We start from the raw sequence: 20,521 nt of genomic DNA on the forward strand, positions 1-20,521 counted from the left end.
TTATTTACCAACTATGTGAGCGTGGGGATGCACACGGCCAGCAGATGCTATTGATGGACATCATGCAGTTCTCGGGGCCATCTCCTGTTCGTTTGAATTGCCATTTTCCACACAAAGAGTTAGGACGTTTAGGAGACACAGATAAATAGCATAAAAACCTTACTGAATCATTATGTGCGGGTTTCAGCAAAGGACACTTCTCATAATTTCCAAATGATTGTTCAAAAACATAAAACCAAAAGTGCACGCATGCAACAGTTTTATTTTTTGGTGTTATCTTCTTTTAACATGGTGCTTTATACAGAAAATACACTACATGCTGAAAGGGGCTACACAAAAATACGTTAAATTGTTTTTTTTTGTAGAGTTATGGGTGACAACGCAATGCTGGGATGGACTTGTCATCAGAAAGATCTACATCAGACAGTATTTATTAGGCCGGAAGAATTGAGTTGAAAAAAAAACGAACAACACTATCCGCAAGGACCACAGGGAAGGAGCAATTCAGTTGAATGGGATTCTCTGATTATCTCAAGCGTTTGTTCATCCCTCGATCGGTTGGGGTTGGTGCGCTCGCTTGACGATACCACCAATAATTGTTGCCATACATGAACGCCTAGAACGCTCCCGAAAGAAGGGTGAGCCACCCTACGAAGGACCCTTTACCCTGTTCGGTTGATAGGGAACCAAATTCTCAAATGATGGACAGGGGCGGTGGTCATCTACCCTTTGCACAGGTGTTGCTGCAAGGGGGAGAAGGCGTTGCGTTGCGCACGCGATTGATGGTAGCAAGTGCCGTACCGGTGCCACCCTTCCTAGTGCCGGCAAATTAACGCTCTGCCAGGGGGACGAAGTTTCAACAACCTATCCGAAAAGAATGTGGACCGCGGGCGCTTTCCCGGGATTGATCGCAGATAGAGGGTGTATTGGGTCCCTGCTGGTCTCTCGGTTTTATTGTTCCCCATTACATATGGGTCGGCTACTGGTGCGTATTATAAACCCCGTGGACACTCGAGGGGGTGTGGTAGAGTCAGAGGGTCCTACCAGCAATCTGTAGTTGTCAACGATAGAATGACCAGTCACGAGTTCCATGCTGCGTTGAAGGATTTTATGCTGATTCATCGCCCGTTTCTGACCATCGGTCGACCGATGGACCATTGATGCCATAGTTGCTCCATCACAAAGCATATCATCCCACAGGCCAGTCCAATACCGAGCAGGAAAAAGGCTCCGATCAGGTGCAATGGTTGTAGCGCGATGGGTCCCGGATTGTCGAAATGACGAGAGATGGAAATGGCGTGTTGGACCTTATTATCAGCATACTTCGACACCACCTTTCACAACGAAAACCAGTCGAAAACGAATGTGTTTGCATTAGCATTGAGACCTCTAGGGGGGCCGCGTCCCTCGTCAGGTCCGTCTGGATATGCGCTTCGAACGGGGTGTATCCATTCATTCGGATGCTCGTCAGAGTAGGCGTTGGCATACATGCGCAGTGCGTACGACGCCTCCTGGAGTGGCCAATATTTGTCCTTTTCACACTCATGCACACACTCCAGCTCTGCTGACCACACTGACCAACGTGGGGAACACGACGACCCGGGGGGGAAGGGGAAGGGTCAAAGTTGTCCATTTACCTTGCTTTCCCAGTGCTGTTGGATTCCGCTCTGGGAGATAAGTAGCGTCAGCTCGTCGAGCTCGTTCATTAGCGGCCAGGTTTTGGTGGCCATTGCGACACAAGCCTCCCAGTAGATGTCCTCGAGCATGATTTCAAAATTGCCAGTCACGCTATCGGTAATGTATTCGCCGATGGCGTAGTGTCCGTAGGGAAGCCGCTCGATGCTGTATCCCATATCACGCCGCTTGGCATGCTCGTGCAACACATCCTTCGGGTAAGTGCCAAAGTTCTTCAGCAACTTTACAATCGTTGGCTGTCGAGAAGAAGAAGGCAAGAGAATTACTAAACAATTTGATGGATTTCTAGTCCACCGGGCACCTGTGTTGCAAGTTGAATCGAAAAGATCCAAGCATCGTGCGTTGATGCCCAGCGTAGGTTACGATCGGCCAGATCCTGCACCGTGTCGATGGACTTTTCAAATCGTGGAACCGTCATAACACTAGCGAGACCCCCGCTGTACGCGTTCCCAATCATCAGACCAACCAACAGCAGGGACCCGATGAGCAGCATTTGCGATACGATCGGCGTTTTGTTGATCCGCAGCAGCACGGTTTGCAGAATGAAGATGGCCATTATCACCATCACGGACTCGCAAACATCAACGTGACCAGTGTTCTGGAAGAGAGCGATCGATGTTAGCCCGAACTAGCACTGCCAGCACGTGCCCCACGTGTACCTGCTTGCCATTGATCTTCTGAGCCCCAAAGCTGACGAGAACTTCGAAAAAGGTAGCAATCACGAACGTTGCAATCACGGCAATCCAGAGGAACGGTGAAAACGGTAGAATGGGAGTCATCCAGGAGGACAGTGGTAAGGGCTTTGGCACGATGCAAGTGACACCGGTGCGCGAGATTGGTTTCGAGAGGGACAAATATCCAAACTCATGATGCCAGGAGTACAGTGCTCCGACACCAATATCTGACCTCCGTTCGACCACGGCCCCAAGAATGCCATCACCAGTGCGATTATCGTATATCTGGCCCCACTCGCCGACATCATCCACCGACATCTCCAACCGGCAGTTCCGGCTGGCACAGAATTCAATGAATAGCTGCGATTCGGTTCCATCGATGTGTATCGCTGGACGATGGTCGAGATAAGAGTTGGCCTCGTGTGGTGTTTCGACTTTGCGCCACACCGTGTAAGGTTGATAGTTGAAGATACTTAGCCGAATGTAACGTTGTCTTAGATTTGCCCGTTTGTTGGGGAACAAATTTACGCCATTGGCTGAAGATCGCCAATTGCTGCGGAGATCGTAGCAATCCAACCGTGTTAACTCGTCCGTCGTCAATCCGTTAGTGAACAGATCTACTCGCTGCCGGGTTACATCTGGTTGCACAAGAAGCAGATCCATCAAATCGTCTATAGCACTGTGGTTTAGAATGCGGTGTACTGTGTCCTCGAATTCAACCACGGTATCATCAGGGCCACCCACGATAAACACCCGTTTCGACGGATAGCGTGCGATGGTACGATCGTGCACGTAGCGGAAGTGATCCATAAATTCGAGGCCCGTCGATGGTGTCAGAACGAATGACTGTAACGGAAGCGATGTAATTTAGCACTGCGATCGAGCCGTTAGTCTGCGTGATCTAATGGCTACGGAGATCATCTACCTGACACCCGTTTTCGATGGCTTGCTGCAGGACATCCAGATTGCCGGTTGCGAAATCAATCACGATAAATGGATGAGGAAAGCCTTCCGTTAGAGTTCGGGCCAGCCGGATGTCCGTGGAGGTGATAATGAAGCATGTGCAAACGAATGTTATGAGATACTCGGCAACTGAAAGTACCACGGATCGATTAAACGGATGTTACTAAGCGAGCCACAATGTATAGACATACAAATCCACTGAAGCAGCTGCATTAATTCGACATCGAACAACTCTATCTGTGCGATGCGCTCCAGAGCAACTGAACTGTTATCCATTCTTCGGGTCGGATTTCTGCACCCGCAATGACCACCATCTATTTGAAATATATCAATGATATGACTCTACTTTTAAGGGAAATCGGTACAATCCCCATCTGGAACAATCATCCTTAGCAATTTATTTGCTTGAACACAATTGAGTTGCACGGCGATTGAATTGAGGCAAATACAGAGAAACATGCCCGATTGTTGTCACTCTTCTATCTATTTACTCAATGTGCTGTTCAATTGCCTGGTAATGTAGTCATTGGTCCTGTTAGGAAAGTACCATAGTATCGACAGTTTTTTTGCCATCTCTGTGAACAACACATTGAATTTTTTATCATAAAAAGTACGAACAGCGTTTAGCGACGGGATACCGCGTGGTCCACGCCATGCGCCACGTGGAAAACAAGCCGATAGTATCGCATAATTGCCATAAATCTTGTATCAGCCAACACAGTAGCACCTGTGGGCTTCAGGAAGCGAGGTGCTGACATCAGCGAGCAATTTATACTCGATTCAAAATACCCTACACCGTTTCGTTTCGCAACTTATCGTCTCTAATCATTCGAAAATTGAAACAAAGAGAGAAAAAAACACTCTCCACATCCCTTCGAGCGATTGAAAATCGACGGCCAGAATACTGGCTAGGTAACACGCGAGAAGGCCGAAAAGAAGACGGTTATAATTACCGGACCGATAACGACACGCGACAAAACCGTATCCGGTCGCAACGTAGGCGGCTCAATCTATAAAAGATGCATCGCTGGCCATGCGGTGGGTGTAGTCGCGAGTTGAAACGTTGAAACCACCAACCATCATGAAGCATATTGCAGTGGTGCTGTTGTTTGTTGGCCTTTCGATGGTCGGAACGCAGGTAAAGCATATGACCGTTGAAAGAACAACTGCCGGATCTGTTCCATTCAACATTCCCTCAACTATCTCTCTTAGGCCGATGAAGTATCGGAGGCTAAGGAGATGCTGCGTGGATTGGCTGCAGAATGCAAACAACAGGAAGGTGCCAGTGATGATGATGTGGAGAATTTCGTGAATGATGGAATGCCGGATTCTCGAACCCAAAAGTGTTTGGCCGGTTGCATGCAGGAGCAGTTTGGTGTTTCCAATGGTAAGGCATTCCAACCGGATGGTTTCATCGAGCTCTCGAAGATGCTCATGAAGGGTGACGAGAAGAAGATGTCGCTCGCGAAAGAGATCGCCGCCGATTGTAAGGATGTGGCGCATGAGGATCGCTGTGAGCTAGCCGTGCTGATCGTAAACTGCCTAAAAGGGTCGGCCGAGAAGCATGGCATTCAGCTGAAGCATTAGTAGTCGAAGGAAGGAGGAAAGGAGCGAAAACCGAGTATGAAATCAGCCAAAATCACAGACACAAACTACCCTCGAACAGTGCGCAGTTGTTACATTCAGTTCCTAAATAAAGAAACCCAAGAGCCAAGAATTTACATCACATTTCTAGGTGCATCTTTATTCGGTAACATTCTATTGAGGCGATCGTGTGTGGCAGTTAATCGAACTTATAGTTCCGCATAACCTCGTTGAAGATTGGCTTGCAATCGATCTTGGCGTTAAGCCGAGCACAGAGCAGAAACACTCCGGACAGTTTTCGATGGAGCGAATAGATCTCCTCCGGTGGCGGACACAGTCGGTGAGCGATCATCACCGGTACGAGGGCAGCTATTTTCTTGGTCGTACTCTGCCGTCCAAATTCGAACTCGCCCGGTACGCTGAACACTTCGCCAAGGATCAACACGGCATCGATGTGAGCGTTCTCCATGGCAACCGTCTCGTAGCCAGTGAGAAAACCCATTTTGCGTGACAGTTCCAAAATCTGCTGACGATCATTCTTGGTTGCAGCTATGATAACCTGAATGGATGGAAGGAAAGAATGAAATGAGGTTTCTCTACTCGTCCCTTGACCGACGATATGATTCTGCTCACCCTTAAGTAATCATCCATGAAATCTTTCTTGTAGAAACGAGTCGCACCAAAGTCGATCAGCATAATTTGCTTCGTTGACGCATCGTACAGGAAGTTGGACCAGTTCGGATCCGTCTGCATGCACCGGAAGGTGAACAGCTCGTTCAGGCATAGTTTCATTACACCATATGCTATGTGATCGCGGTGCTCCTGACTGTAAAAAAAAGCAAAACCACTAATCAGTAACCTAGCCAAAGGTATAATTCCTGTCGATCGCTTACCTTAGATCAAAGCATCGATCCATCGGAACACCAGGAACCAATTCCGTCGTTAGCACATTTTTCGAGGTAAGCTCCTTGATCACCTTCGGTACCCGGTACTCGGGCATGTGTTTGATCATTTCCGCAAACCGCTCCGTGTACTCCGCTTCTCTTGTGTAATCCACTTCCCAGGCAAGTTCGCGCTTCGCCACCGCCACCACGTTGTCGATGAAGACTCCGGCCGGAAATACGTCCCACACCTTCAGCATCGACACAAGATTATCGATGTCACTCTCGATGCTCCTGGCCACACCCGGATACTGAATTTTGATCGCCACCTCCATACCATTCTCTTTCAGCACACCACGGTGCACCTGTCCGATCGAGGCGGCCGCGAATGGTTTTTGATCGAAGCTGGCCAACTTATCGCGCCAATTGGGCCCCAACTCGGACACGAGCTGCTTCTCGACCTGCCAATCCGGCATATAATCGGCGGCCTGTCGCACCCGCTCGAACGCCTTCACCAGCTGCGGCGAAACGATGTTCGAATCCTGTATGCTAAGTATTTGGCCCAGCTTAAGAGCAGCTCCACGAACTTTGCATAACGTATCCACGATACGTTCGGCATTGGTCGGACTGAACAGGGCTTGCTTTACATCGGTCGTTCCGCCGATTCCGAGGGCACCCTTGGCCAGTTCGTTCACCGTTCCTAGCCCTAATCCGGCGAACAAACCACCGAAAGATGCCAGCCGGGTTACACGGGATGAAGGTACTTTGCGCTGCTTAGCAACCGTGCTCAGTTGAGGTAGTTCAATCGGTTGTGGCTGTGGTTGCTGAGCCTTTGCAGCAGGAGCTGCCGATTCTCGCTGTTTATCATACGACGACACGAATTGCATCATCTTTTCGATCTGTTTCTCGTCCTGTGTGACCGCTTTTGAAATCGTTGGTGGCCGCTCCTTGGCCACTGTCGTTTGAGGTAGCTCTGTTTCTTGCTTTGTCGGTTCTTCCGGAGCCACCCCTGCCCTTGCTGCTTCTGTTTGCATCGATGAAGTGCGCCTGGTGCCCAGCCGTATCTCGCGATTCTTGCTGTGCTCGGACAGGATCGATTCCAGTTCTTTGAGAGTGATTTTGGAGATATCCAGGCTCGCTATATCTCCCTGCCTTTCTGGGGTTGCTGCAAGTCCATCGCTTCCACTGGCCGCTGCGTGGACACGGGGGGGTAATAATCCGTCCGCCGAAAGTGGAGCAACCTTCGGCAAGGCCGCCACCGTGAGCTGCCGGAGCCCCTCCGCGACAACGCCCGTTCGTTCGAGCGTTTCCCGGAGCACTCCGCCCGCTTTCTCCATTTCTTTCGCGGGATTATTGAGCACCTGTTTGATGGTTTGCTCGCCGGCATTCAGCTGCTGTTCTAGTAACTCCCGTACGCTCGAATTGGCCCACACGTGCCTGGCGTAATCGCTGTTTGTGCGCCCAGCGGCCTCGGCCACCAGTTTCAAGCCACGCAACATCCCTACCGCGTCTTGAGCACGAGACATTGTGGTTTTTAAGACTCGCGCACTCTACCGAAAGGAAATAAATACAAAACTTTAACACTTTAATACTTTAAATAAGGTAAAAACTAAAAATTGAGCCGCTCAACGCCGGCCGCGAATTTCATAACATTAAAAATGTGCGATCGGTGGCTTGTTAATGTTGAACATGCTGCTAACGAGCCTCTAACAAGCCAATTTTCTATCGGGCCAAACGCGGCGAGCTAGTGATGGTCACAAAACATATTTTTTTTTTGTTTCGCAGGATTCGAGTTTCGCGTTTTTGGCGGGTTTTTTAAATCCCGCACGTGGAACGGAAGAAAGGAAAATTAAGTCCACTGGTGGGTGGAGGGCTCCCGGATCGAACAATGGGTTCATGGAAAATTGGAACACCCTACAAAGAGAGCGAGTTTCTTCGTGACACCGGTGTGTTTCTCAATCGGACGCTATTTTGCGTTTGCCGATTTTCGGGAGCGTGAAAACGGGGCCGGACGATGATGCTGGCCGACTAACGATTAAATAATCTCGATCGCTTTTCTTGCCATTTCGCTCGACCGTGATTTGGTCACGCGTATTTACGGTGCATCGCGTGCTAGACACCATCAGGGGGCTAGATCGCTTGATCGAGAGCATCCGGGACCGTTGCATCATATGCCTGTGGGTGCGGGACAGAGAAATGCGACTCCTCTCTATTTAATTAAGTTACAGCCAGTTTCACGTATCTACAAAAACTCATTATCATGTTGTGCTTGTATCGGACCTCCGACGCTACAACAAAACTATCACCATGTGCGTTCGCGTTTAACTCCACCGCGCCTGTCCTTTACTTTCTCCGTCGTTTTGTCGTGAAACAGATGAAGCCACGCGTCGTATCCATTGAGCCGCAACCTCATGGAGGTGGACTTGGAATTAGTTTTGGTTTTTATGAGACTCATGCAACCCCCCCGCTACGCACCTTCAACCCCTCAAGGGAAACAGAAGCGAAAGTATGATGACTACAAAAGGCAGTTTACCATCGGTGCTCCCATGGCAAGGTGTGGCCAGATAATATTGATCTTAACCTTGACTTAATCAAAGGCTGATTTGCGTGATGGCGGGCGTCTTTATCTCGCGGCTCGGTAAGTCATCCTGGGAAATCGTACACGCCTCACGCCTCAGGGCTAACCTTGAAAGAGGACGCATCACCACGCGGGGCGCGGGACAGTTGTGGTATCTTGTCTTCGTGTTGTTTGTAAATGAGGCATTTCGTTTCCGTTTTCTCATGATTGTATCACCTGTACCACTCTGGTTCGAGACACAAGCTGGTAACAAATGAATTGAAACAAAAATCTGCTAGCTGTGACACATATTTACTTCCGATGAAAACTGCGTTTCATGCTACCGAAAGACGGGATAATGCGTAATTTGGATATGCGCTTGAAGCTACGAACCTCACCGCGAAAAGATATCGTAAAAGTGAGACAACTTTTGGATTGTTTCATTTACTGCACCGCGTAACCTAAATTGGTTGTACCTTTCTACTGCTGCTGATCGGGGACCGTCGATGAGGGAATGATAAATCATCCCTAGCAGGCCTTGCCGTGCTTGGGGTCACAAGGTGAACGGGATAATTTATGCTCGTCCGTGCTTCGCTCCCGTGAGCCCACGATGGACAGCATAAAGGCAATTAGACAAAAACAAACGCGACCATCAACCGAGGCCTGGCGGAATGCAATGATGAATGAATGGACAAACATTTGGGGTTGTTTTTGGCTAACCATCTTCCAAGGAATGCAACTGAGGGATCAACAGAGGTCCGTAAATGGTCAACAAATGTGGGACAATACCTCTATGGTATATGGAATGTTGGCTCCTTTCAGATTGCAAAAAGCAATGTCACCCCATTTATACTGCTCGTCAAAAGTGTCTGCACCGTATCGGTACCGTCAACGGTAGCATATATCAATGTAATGCTCGGTATTATTCTAGTAACACTGACCGACAAATGGAGAGCATTAGAGCATGATGATCGAGAAACAACGGTCTAGCGTTTGCACCATGCGTCCGTCGTTTCAATAGCGCGCTCGCCATCAATCATACGAACGAGAGGGTCGGGCCGCATAACGCTTGATCATCATCAGCACCATGCTGAAGCGTGTAACAGCCGACTCGACGACACATTGAAAAACCTTCCAAGTCAATCAATGTCCCGCAGCTCGCGCGGTACTTTCTTTCCTTTCCCCGCTGATCGATTGACCAATTCTGCCTGCCTGCCGAGGATTACGCAACCTGCATTGGCCTGATTGCACTTGCACTCGGGTCGACTCGCTTGAGCTCGACCGTTGACGGTCCTATCGGAGATCGATGGACTGCTGCTGCAGTCTCTCCGCAGTTGCTTTCGCTCCTAGGGGGGATCTCCTCCTTAAATCTGGTCCACGAACGAAACCAAGACGATCTCGAGGATCGATGGGGCTTTCATTAATCTTTATTACATCCAAAGTCGCAACCGCGCGGCCATAGCACTTCCTTCTCTTCGATGAGATATCAATCTTTAGGAAGGCGTCAGCCAGCCCCCATTGGCCCATTGTTTCACTCGAGAACGAACATTAAAAAGGCCCCTTTCAATCGGCCACTTCCTTGTCACGTACACGCAGCGCCACATTGTAACACCCCCACCCGGTTGGAAAAGTGAGGAGGAAAACTCATCATCACGGGCACTTTCGAAGGAGTGTCGAAGGTTTCGAAGACGAAGAGTGCAAAAAAAAGACACACCAAACCCCAGCAGGCGTGAAAGCTGTTGCTGCTGTTGGTGCTGGTGCGTTCTAAAAACAGCGAAGCATTTTCCTCGTTCCATAGCAATGATCCACCGGCATCGGCCGCCATTTCGCTTGGAGAGAAGCCTACTGTGCTACAAGGAAGGGGCTGATGTTCGGTCGATTGATTTGTGATCGGTTAATTGGTGAAGGGGGTCATTTTTCTTTCGGCTCGTTGCAAATTGGAAAGAAGATGAAACCTCCCCCCCCGTACCGAAGGTGATCGCCATCGTCTGCTCATGCTCGGGTCATCGGTGCGTCGGTCGTTTTTTTTTTGTATTTTCTTGGCGATTTGCAAACAGATTTTCTTTCGATTCGTGCAGGCCAATGCTGATGCTGGAGGTGCCAAGTGAAGAACGTTACGCTCACGTGCGCATTTGTGCGTCGCGACGTCCATGTGCGATTTCCTATAATGATGACGATACGATTTCGAAATTGGTTTGCCGATAATCATCGTTTTGCTCAACGTTTTGACCCGGGGGCCGGATGAGGTTCGCGTGCGTCTCCGTTGTCGTTTTTGTGAGACGAAATTGGCTTGCTATGATTGACATCTGCTGAGGATTTTATGTCGCATTTCCATTCGCGATCGCCTTTACTTTTCGCGATATGTTAATGGCGGCAGATTATTATTTTTCCCTTCTTTCAATCACCTTTTTGTACCTTTAATCTGTGTACAGGTGTTTTATTGAGTGCGACGTAATCTCCGTCGCATATCTATTAGCACTTTGGATGCATCTGAAAGTCGAAACCTTTCTCGTTCGTTTCCTTCCTTTCCGTTCCTTTAAATACCAACATTAAATTACCAACATTCAACCAACCAGAACCATCTCCGGACCACCATTTGCGCCGCACAAAACTCATCTGAACGAGCGCAATTCAAATTCATCCGAAACACTCCGGCACGTGGACGGATTTTGATGAAGTATTGGCCCTTGGCCACGTACCGGACCGGACCTCTCGAGTTTTATATGCCTGCGATATTTTTATGTGCACCTCACCACCCTCCGATGCGTGTTGTCTGCAGGCGATCGGATCGTATAAATCAACGATTGATAGCGGGGCAGTAAGGCGCGTATTTATATGTGTCTGCTCGTCTCCATCGTCCATGGATCGACGGTGGGTTTTTCTCTTTTCTCACCCACCAGAAACACCTCCAACAGCCAAGCTGGTCGACCACTACCGGGCCTCACGTGGTCTACAGACCGAAGCGAAACAATCGAACAACCGAAGAGGTAAAACGGCAAATGAAACGATTTAATTTCAAACCTCGGGACCCGGGGGGGGGGGGGGGGGGGGGAGGGAAATTTGTCGCCTCTTGGGCCACTCTTGGCGCAACTGGCCCGTGTGTTGGGAAGACGAAGTTTCACTTTTTTGGCCAGGATTTTTTTTTATTGTTTGGCCCATTTGGCGCGAGCGCGCGCGCTTGCGATCATGTGTCTCGCTTTGCCGTAAACGGGGATCCGGGATTGCATATTTTGAAGTGGGATTCCCATTCCGACTGCCCAACCCAACGAGCATGATTAGAACTAATTGTGGGAATCAAGCATCCAACCATGTCCATCCTGTTTGCGCCGATTGGGTGCCAACGGAGAACAAAAGGATTGGATCACGTAACAACCCATCTCAAGGGATCCCAAGGGCCAAGAAGGCGCAGTGAGGTCGATTCCTCCAAGATCGCTTCGAGTAAATTACAAAACTAAAACACTTTCTCCTCCAATCGACCGCCACCATCGTGCAGCCGCGTGTGCCGGAAATGCAATCCACCGCTTGACCGCTCAGTTCCCCTATTCCCTTTTCTTCTTTCATAATTTCTTCCCTGGTCCTGGGTCCGCTATTGAAGTCAGAATGGACAAACGAGGGACCGGCGCAGTGTCCCGGTGGACGCGATCTTCTAGTGATCTTCGTCACGTGCTTGGTCAGCCCTTTGGGATGCCCAACGGTGATTGTGTCCCTTCCGCGATTCCCTATGCCACCGGCCTGGCTATTGTGTTCAACTTCCCGCCCATCGGTACGAGCTGGCCGTCTCGGTTCACCACCAACCGCAATACCGCAGACCCGCCCCTCTCGCCCGGTACTCCCACTCCTCCGCTACCATGGGCGAACTTTTCGAAGATCATTTGAGCCCGATTGCCCCCTGCCCCGGTGTCTCACCGTTCCGCCATCGCTCACAAACACCCGGCCACGATGGCGGTGACCACAGAGATGCCGCCTCCGTGCCGTGCGGTGGTGGTGGCGTATAAAAACAGGTGATTTTTGGCAGCTTTGAAGCATTCCTTTGCGGTCAGTGATTGAGAGCAGCTGCGGTGTGTGCGCTACTGTGCCTGAATGAGCGCGTGTGTCCAGTTTCCGAGGTCCGAGCAGTTCAAGGTGCCGCGATTTATGTTTTAAACTTTATTGCCAAAAATCCAAACGAACAACAGCAACAGCAAAAACACAGTATCAATCGCGAGAGTACAACAACGACCGAGCTGATAATGGTTAGTGAAAGGGAAATAGAAAATGCCAAGTCCGTGAACTGGATTTTCCGGGGACGGATTTATTGATGGAAAGCTTTTTCCTCTTCGGTGATACGATTGGCTGGTTTGAAAAGTGTTTTAATGGTTTTGTGGAGTGAAAGTTTATATACATGTTTGTGATAAAAACGGAGAGTAATAGGGCGAAAGCACGCCAAAAGGAGTAAAACCATTAAAAGCAAAGATCGTAGTACCACGAGTGCTACGATGAGAACGGGGGCGATCTTGACGATAAAAATGATATCTTTTCGAATATCGCTTGTTCAAAGAAAATCCAGTTTCGAAACGAAGAGCATAAATTTTCATGGCCCAAGGACCAAGGACTCTTCATTTTATCTGCACAACAATAGCTCGCTGGCGTTGATTTGATTAAAAAACTTGTTTTTCTTTATTTTGTGTGATCCCTCCAACAGGCTGTGAAGGTAGCTGTTGTGGTGCTACTGTGCGCCGTTGCTACCGTCCTTGCCAGCCGGCCAGAGTCCGGACCAGCAAAGACCGGTAAAGTCACCGCCGACAGCGTAACCGCTGTTAGCGGTCCGACCGCTAAACAATCCGTCGTCAGCACGGCTCCAAACAGTAGCGCCAAGAAGGCGTCGTCGCATGGAAAGCGTGAGGTGGCCAGCTACGGATACGGAGCGCACTTTCCGCAGCACAGCCGGTACAGCTTGGGAGCCCATTCGGGACATCCGTTGTCGTCGGAACTGTACGCACCGGCGACCGGTCACGGAGCGTACAGTTACAGCATTCCGCAGCATTCGTCCTTCCCGGTGCACGGATCGTACGGCGGAGGACACAAACTGTTTGCCAGCCCAGCGGCCAGTCTGAAGTACAGTCAGCCAGGAGGATCATCGCATGCCTTCTTCGCACCGATTGTCCACCATCACCAGCCACAAGCGCATTCATTCAGCGGATTCTCCGAACCGATCGGTCATCCGATCAAGTATGGTAGCAGTTTCAGTTCGAACGATCTCACCGACATCCTAAAGAAGCTCCAATCGGTTGGTCCACTTACGATCAAAGCCATCCCCAGCAGTTTCGCTTATGGATCGTTTGGAGATCACCACGAGCATGCCAGTCCGCTGTTGTTCGACAGTAACTCGTTGCACTTGAAACCGACGGCGTTCAAGGTGCAAGAGTTCCCTAGTTTCCACTCGGGCTTACCACAAGCAGCTGCTCTAACCGCTCCTGGACCGGGTCCAACATCTACTTCCTCGACTTACGGACATCTTTCGCACTCGGTGGCCTATGAACCATCGTACGCAAGCGGTGTCAAGGGTCTACGTCACTATTCCACACCGAACGTACCGGAACGGGATCTTTACTCCGGCAACAAGTACATCTCCTCCATTTCTCTGCAACAACCGTCCAGTGCAACGATGGTTTCTCCACTCCATACCTCGGTACACTCGACCTTCAGCACCCAGAAACCGTTTAAACCATCGACGTACCTTGGTTCCTCGCATGAAACCATCTCGGCACCTTCCAATTCCCATGCCCAGACGCATCCAATTCCCACGGGATCCTATCTGGCGCCATCGCTCCAGTATCTTCCCGCCGTTAGCAGCAAGCAGCCTCATCATACGCACAAGCTAAGCTACGATTCACCGGCCAAGCACGGTTATCTGCCACCGGCACCACCAACAACCAATGCTTATCTGCCACCACTGTCACATTCCAAACCGCCACCAGCCAACGGTTACCTGCCTCCCGTGTCCGCTGCTGGCCAATCCAACTACATCCCACTCCACACGTCGGCCGGTTCCTCTTCACCGGGTTCACACGAGGATACGGTTCGTAGCAAACCGATCGAGGTCCAGCATCATCACCATTATCAGCAACAGCAGCAGCAGCATCATGAGGAATCTCACGAGAGCATCGATTACAGTGGGGCAACTGCCGCTGCTGCACCAACGCCAACCGCTGCACCTGCTACGCACCACTGGAAGCATTAATCCCGGTGGAACACACAGGCCATAGCGGCCATAAAGGCCTTCCCTCTAATTGAGATCACGGCGATGAACCGGATCGATCCGAAATGGAAAGCGAATTGTTAGCGGCGTTAGGCGGTTGATAGCTAGTAGCGAACGATAACTTATGTACTAATTAACGAATATATTTAATGTTAAATAAAATGAAAATGTGTAGCGAGACCTAAGGACGCGCGCTCGTGTGGTCACCATTTCACTTCGGGGTCCGGGGAAAATCAGAAAGGGTGACACCATCTCCGCTTTTCCTTTCTAACCGGTCACCGCGTAACCCTCTGTTGGGTGTCTTTTGGCTGATGAGAGTGAATGAGAGAAAGAGAATCAGTTCAACAAGCCCAGTGGCCACACTGTTAACGTTCAACGTGTTACGCTAATTAACCACTAATCGTCAAAGCGACGGTGATGAATTCGTAATGTAACACGCCGAAATCGCCGGCTTCAAAGTGGAGATTCTGTGCAAACCAGCGTGACCAATTGGACCAACATGCACCCGGTGGGGGGGATAGCTAATCTAACGTATTTCTGATATTATTCAACACGCACAGCTTTTCGGACGATGATGATGAAGTGGGTTAGTGAATTCGTTGCCACAATCCAGTTCCAGGCTTTTGTCCAGTTGCCATCATCACGCGGTTTGCCGTGACTTAATGAGCTATAATCTGGCACATAACACGATCATCTTTCTTGCGGATCTTGGATTACGAATGCGCTTTCAATCACTCGAGGGATGATGAGCCATCCGGTTGTCTTCTGGCCATAATTCCAAGCCACAAAAGCCTTCGCACCCGAGTGAGTGAAAACCTTGAACTTGGCCGTAAAAACGAATACAATGGGGGATCGCGGTGGATCTCTGCCGCCCAATTTCCCACAACGCCAAAACGGTGTGGTGAAGGTTTGAAAACTGCAAAACCTTCAGCGCGACCTAAAGCACCATTACGGCGGTTTGGTGCTCATCGTTTCCGGGCACGCTGCTGAACTGGACTGGCTGGTGGATCGCTCTTCTTGAAAGTGGCTAATAGCACCACCAGATGGGGCGCACGATGCCGTCGTCGAACTGAAGGTCGAACGAATCGGAGAAAAGCGCTGCTCCGATGCTCCGATTTCAACCGGCCGTTGATCGCTGATCTCTGCTGCTGCTGCTGCTGCTGCTGGTGATGATGATGGTGGTGGAGGCTGGCAGGCTGGATGGTGAAATGCATAATCATGCGCGCAAATGGACGACACATTTCATCATGAAGCGAGCAGCTCGTTTGCCCGCTTTATGCGTTCACTACACACTGGACACTGCAACAGACATCTCCCCGATTGCAGCACATTCCGTTCGTAATCCGTAGCCGGCACCACTCAGCGGCAGGTGCAATCTAGCGAGAAAGGTGGAAAATTAGTTGGAAAAGCGGATCTAACGTAGTTTGTTGCGATAGAACGTTGCAACGCTGCACTTGCCACCCGCACAGTTCTCTTTTCGAGAGTAACATTTTGACTTCTTGGCGTTGAGTCACATTCTTTTTGCTAGTGTTGCTTTGATCCATAGCAACCGATGGTGTTTGCCACAGTTGCCGTTTTTTTTAGAAAATGCCACCTTAGATGACACGAAAAAGTTAGAGGGTTTTAAAGATAAACTTCTTCAGTTGAATTCGCCGCTGATACTGGTATATCAAGTTAAATCAGGTACCAGATATGCTCCTCCGCACAGCTATGATATGAATCGAAACCAGCAGCAAACCACTGGCCACGCAACATGCAGGCAACGAGAGCGAAAGTGACGCGCGAGCGCGGTGTCAGTTCCTCGACGACATTTCCCTTTAAGGCCACAGCCAACATACACCGTGGCTCGGAAAAATTCCCATTTTTGACAAATTAATAGTAAGACGGCCGAAGCATGATCGTCGTGGTCAGCATCATCGCTGGAGGTAGCCATAAGCACACGCCGTGATCCGGTGGTACCATGTGGCGCATATTAACCATGCTACGCATTAGTCCGGACGGATCGGCCACGCCGGCCACCGCATGCTGTTTGTGTGTTTTTCTCTCGTTTTCAGTTCCGTCCGTCCGTCCCCAGGCTTCCTCGGATCCAGTTCCTGTTGCTCGACTTCTTTTTGCCCCTCCCGCTCGTTCGCTCTTCACGTTCGTTAAATGGCCGTAACGAAGTGACATTGACGGTGGGGATGCTGGGCGAACGGAAGGATTTGGAAGAGACCCGGAGCGGCAGAACGTGCAGCAGGGCAGGGTGGTGGAATGTCTGAAGAAGGAAAAGTGAGTCCGTTCCCGCGCATGGCGTTGTTACGGCTTGTTTACCTACTTATGGAGAACGCCGGAAGCGTGCTGTGACTCGGTGTGTCCCGGATGGCGTAACAGTTGCTGGTGAGAATGAGGAACTGTGTGTGTGCGGTGGCTGGCGATTGGGGAACTAGGCGGATTTGGAGCGGAAATCAAAGTTCCTGGTGATTATGGCAACGGCCCCAGACTGGTCCGCAGCTCCAAGATGCCGTATGATTCGTCATAAACTCGCGATTTTACGACTCGTTGCTGTACAATTGCACGGTTACAGCTCCGGGGCCGGTGACGAACAATAAAAAGGATTTTTAATTCGATTCCGATGCATGTTACGTGCCTTTTTCGCACATTAGTCACGGTGTCGCTACGCAGCAGCTTTACGATGTGCGACTCTTTGACCTGTCGTAACTACCGTGTCTCGTGTAAGGTGTGTAAAAGTGTAGCACATAATTATGTCAGCATAAAAGTGAGACGCCATGCGGCGCGGACCATGATTCCGGCGAATCGACTATAAACCGCGGGCTCAACCTTTCACTGCGTAGCGGTATCGGCACATGCTCACGCCGAATGTGGGCCCGGCTGGACATGTTCGAATTGTCCAACCGTTGCGAGGCAGGATAATGAACTTGAAACCTAATCACCGCATGCAGACCTCTCGACTTTTCTCTCTCTCTAGCTGTTGGGTTCCGTTTTTCGCGTGCGCTCGCGACCAAGCCACCGGCGGGGCTCTGGTCTAGTGGTGTGCGATGAAGGGAATCATCATCACATCGAAGCGTTGATAGGACCAACGCGGCCAGGGGGCAGATGATTACGCTCCGGCTCCAGCTCCAGCTCCAGCTCCGGGTCGTATGATTACTTTCTACATAATTTTCAAAGTTGCCACCAGGCCACACCACGCCACAGGTGGTAAAGTAGTAGCAGTTTCTCGGGAGAGAAGCGGGAGTATTTGCATACTTTACGCCAGATGTCGACGATGCTGTGCTGGAGGGGGGATCATACGATGCTCGGTGCCTGCACATTCCGGTTGGCGCGGTTGCGATTTGATCAACATAATGCTGCAACCGGATGACGCATACCGGAACCACACCGTAGATACCGAGCAGATAATGGTGGCGATGATTAGCCGTGGAACCGTAAATAACGATATTTGGATCACAACCGGTGGTTCGCCGTGCGCCTCGCCGATGATATTGTTGTGCTCCGGAGTGCTGGGGATTCGTAGCCGCAATCCCAGGAAGCCAATGGCCACATGTTTGCACTACGCCATTCGCGGAGCTAGCGGCCAACGACGATCATGTGTTGGTTAATATTTGGACCAAACACCTTCCAGGTACGCTACTGCGTACCCTTTCATCTGTGGCCGAGTATGTGGCCACTAATGGCGGTCAGGCGGTCCTGAAGGGCGAGTAAGCAAGGAAGTGATTGCAGGCACATGCCACAATAAGCCCATACTTCTGCTACTGCTACTGCTGCTGCTGCTGGTCACCTTAAAAAGACCTACCGGCTATCGCTGGTGTGCGAGGTCCAAGGGCCGAAGCGCCTTGTCGTCTCGTGTCCAGCGTGAAGCACGCCCGGTCTAAACCAGCCATCATTACCAGGCCGCATGGTACCAGGCGGGTACTGGTCCCGCACTGGGGCTGAGGCTCGTTTTTGCTTTTCCGCTTTTCCGCTTTTCTTTCCGTCCATCCACAACCATTGGCAGCCGCTTGCCTGCCGAGAAACACCCATGGTGGTGCAGAGATGGTTGGTTGGGAGATAATTTCCCTTCCACGACGGTGCAACGAGACCGGATCGGCCAAGATGTAATATAAAAGACGATGCACCTATCAGTGCCGCGTTCATTTATCAATCAAAATCCTGCAACGTCGCATCAACACGAGGGTTTGTGCAAGAGTGTAACCGATCGGCCATTGATCGTCTAGCGTCGCCGCAGTGATCGGGAGTGTATCGGGTGTAGAGTTCCAGTGGTTGGTTTCAAGAGTGAAAATGAAGATAATCGTGTGCTTGCTGGGTGTGGCCCTAATCTTGCTTGTTCCGCTTGCACGTGCCGATCCGGGTGCTGTCGGAGTGCAGGATGCTAGGAAAGCGCGAGCACCGGCCAGTGGTGCTACCGGATATAATACCATTGCACCAGCAGATAGTGAAACGTTGAGTAAACTACAGAACCAGGTGGCTCCGACGGTGCAGATCCCCAGCAAACCAACCACGACGATTAAAGCACCCGAAACGGCATCAGCATTCCACACCGTTTCTCCACCAAGTCTGGCCAATCCTTACCTCCGGCAACCATCGCAAGCTGTTGCTCCAGGACTTACCCAAGGTCAATACTATGTGGCCGTTATGCCACAGGCCACCGGAAATCATATGCTCGCTCCAGGTGAGGCTTTTTAATCCATCGCCGGTGCATTCAGGTAGCTTTATCGGTTTATCTGATTCATTTCGATAGCGACGACTCCACTGATCATGCAGTACATCAACCCGCAAGGACAACCGACTGGAGGGTTACAATACATCCAACTGCTTCGTCCTGTCGTCTATCCTCAGTACAGCAACCAACAGTACATCCATCCTGGGTATCTGCAGCAGCAATCGCATCAACAACAGCCACAATCCGTCAATCCCCATTCTGCACATGGCCTCACGTCGAGTCCGTACACCGTCTCGCCCACTCCTTCTCCTGCGACAACGACGACGCAGTCTGCATTCTTACCATTCCAACCAGCCGCCGCTCTACAGCAACCTTCCGTCCCTCAGTATGCATCCGCTCTCCCAACGACCCATTACGGTCAACCGCAGCCCCAGTATAGCAATGGGCCCGTGGGACAGTACTCCAGCCCCGTTCTTTCCTACTATCCACACCGTTTCCTGATCAATCCGTCCTCCGAGCTGAACTTCAACACGAACGAGTATGTTCCATCGCATGGCGATGGAGTGTACATGAAAGGCATCAAAAGCATTCGTGCTTAAGTAGTCTGATGAGCCGATGAAGTACAACGAGTGCAGGCCCCTCTGCTGCATGCTCTCTATAACTGCCAAATGTATTCGCCGTAGATCGGCATGAAACCGATCCACGATGATTGAGTATTACCGTTTGCCAAGACATCTCCTGTACATCCCAGTTTTACGATGAAGGCGATTTTGTTAACTAATTTATAGCGAACTTTCTCTCTCTCTCTTTTTTTCTTTCTCCCGCGTGTACAACTAACCGATAGAAAAGTCCCACGAATAAAATAAAGAGAATAAATAATTTCCAATAAGAAAATTAATTTGATTTCATCTCCAATGATTCGTTGCCATGGGTACGTGAATAGATAATTTGCGACAGTCGGCATCTAGAAGCCAGTGCGTGTCGGCCCAGTCAGTGGTCAACGAACCATCGAGCCGGATTGATCTGCGACTGAAAAGCAAAAGTGGAACGTTAACACGGCGGTCGGTGCGATGGATCAAGTGCAGTTGAAATCGAATGACGGAGAAATGTTCACCGTCGAACCGTACATTCTGGCCGGGTCCGCGGTGTTACAGAATCGATGGCAGAAGCTGCAGACGCCCAAGATTGAACACGCAATTTTAGTTGTCCCCGAAGCTAACGCGAATTTGCTACAGCTGGTGCTCGATTGGCTTCGCAATCACAAAGAGTGCC

At 50.3% G+C, this 20,521-nt stretch overlaps 5 protein-coding genes across 5 annotated transcripts; 3 read left to right on the forward strand and 2 right to left on the reverse strand.

Moving 5' to 3' along the window:
- Nucleotides 1–1,030: 1,030 nt before the first annotated feature.
- Nucleotides 1,031–3,608, reverse strand: LOC126571631 (uncharacterized). Its single transcript, XM_050230313.1, has 7 exons — nucleotides 3,524–3,608; nucleotides 3,295–3,461; nucleotides 2,355–3,215; nucleotides 1,997–2,293; nucleotides 1,638–1,931; nucleotides 1,137–1,334; nucleotides 1,031–1,051 (listed from the first exon to the last, which is right to left on the reverse strand). The coding sequence occupies exons 1-7, from the start codon at nucleotides 3,606–3,608 to the stop codon at nucleotides 1,031–1,033; spliced, it is 1,923 nt and encodes a 640-aa protein (XP_050086270.1).
- Nucleotides 3,609–4,384: 776 nt separating this feature from the next.
- LOC126569787 (general odorant-binding protein 19d-like) lies at nucleotides 4,385–5,051 on the forward strand. Its single transcript, XM_050227128.1, has 2 exons — nucleotides 4,385–4,470; nucleotides 4,545–5,051. The coding sequence occupies exons 1-2, from the start codon at nucleotides 4,414–4,416 to the stop codon at nucleotides 4,917–4,919; spliced, it is 432 nt and encodes a 143-aa protein (XP_050083085.1). The 5' UTR covers nucleotides 4,385–4,413; the 3' UTR covers nucleotides 4,920–5,051.
- An 18-nt stretch (nucleotides 5,052–5,069) lies between these two features.
- LOC126569788 (atypical kinase COQ8B, mitochondrial) lies at nucleotides 5,070–7,424 on the reverse strand. The gene is made up of 3 exons (XM_050227129.1): nucleotides 5,810–7,424; nucleotides 5,550–5,742; nucleotides 5,070–5,475 (listed from the first exon to the last, which is right to left on the reverse strand). The coding sequence occupies exons 1-3, from the start codon at nucleotides 7,321–7,323 to the stop codon at nucleotides 5,116–5,118; spliced, it is 2,067 nt and encodes a 688-aa protein (XP_050083086.1). The 5' UTR covers nucleotides 7,324–7,424; the 3' UTR covers nucleotides 5,070–5,115.
- A 4,778-nt stretch (nucleotides 7,425–12,202) lies between these two features.
- On the forward strand, nucleotides 12,203–14,574 carry LOC126571637 (uncharacterized). The gene is made up of 2 exons (XM_050230327.1): nucleotides 12,203–12,343; nucleotides 13,036–14,574. The coding sequence occupies exons 1-2, from the start codon at nucleotides 12,203–12,205 to the stop codon at nucleotides 14,572–14,574; spliced, it is 1,680 nt and encodes a 559-aa protein (XP_050086284.1).
- A 4,293-nt stretch (nucleotides 14,575–18,867) lies between these two features.
- Nucleotides 18,868–19,848, forward strand: LOC126570274 (uncharacterized). Its single transcript, XM_050227895.1, has 2 exons — nucleotides 18,868–19,258; nucleotides 19,328–19,848. The coding sequence occupies exons 1-2, from the start codon at nucleotides 18,868–18,870 to the stop codon at nucleotides 19,846–19,848; spliced, it is 912 nt and encodes a 303-aa protein (XP_050083852.1).
- Nucleotides 19,849–20,521: the final 673 nt, after the last annotated feature.

Source organism: Anopheles aquasalis, chromosome 2 (genome assembly GCF_943734665.1).
Source record: "Anopheles aquasalis chromosome 2, idAnoAquaMG_Q_19, whole genome shotgun sequence".
In the NCBI taxonomy this organism is placed as follows: Eukaryota; Metazoa; Arthropoda; class Insecta; order Diptera; family Culicidae; genus Anopheles; species Anopheles aquasalis.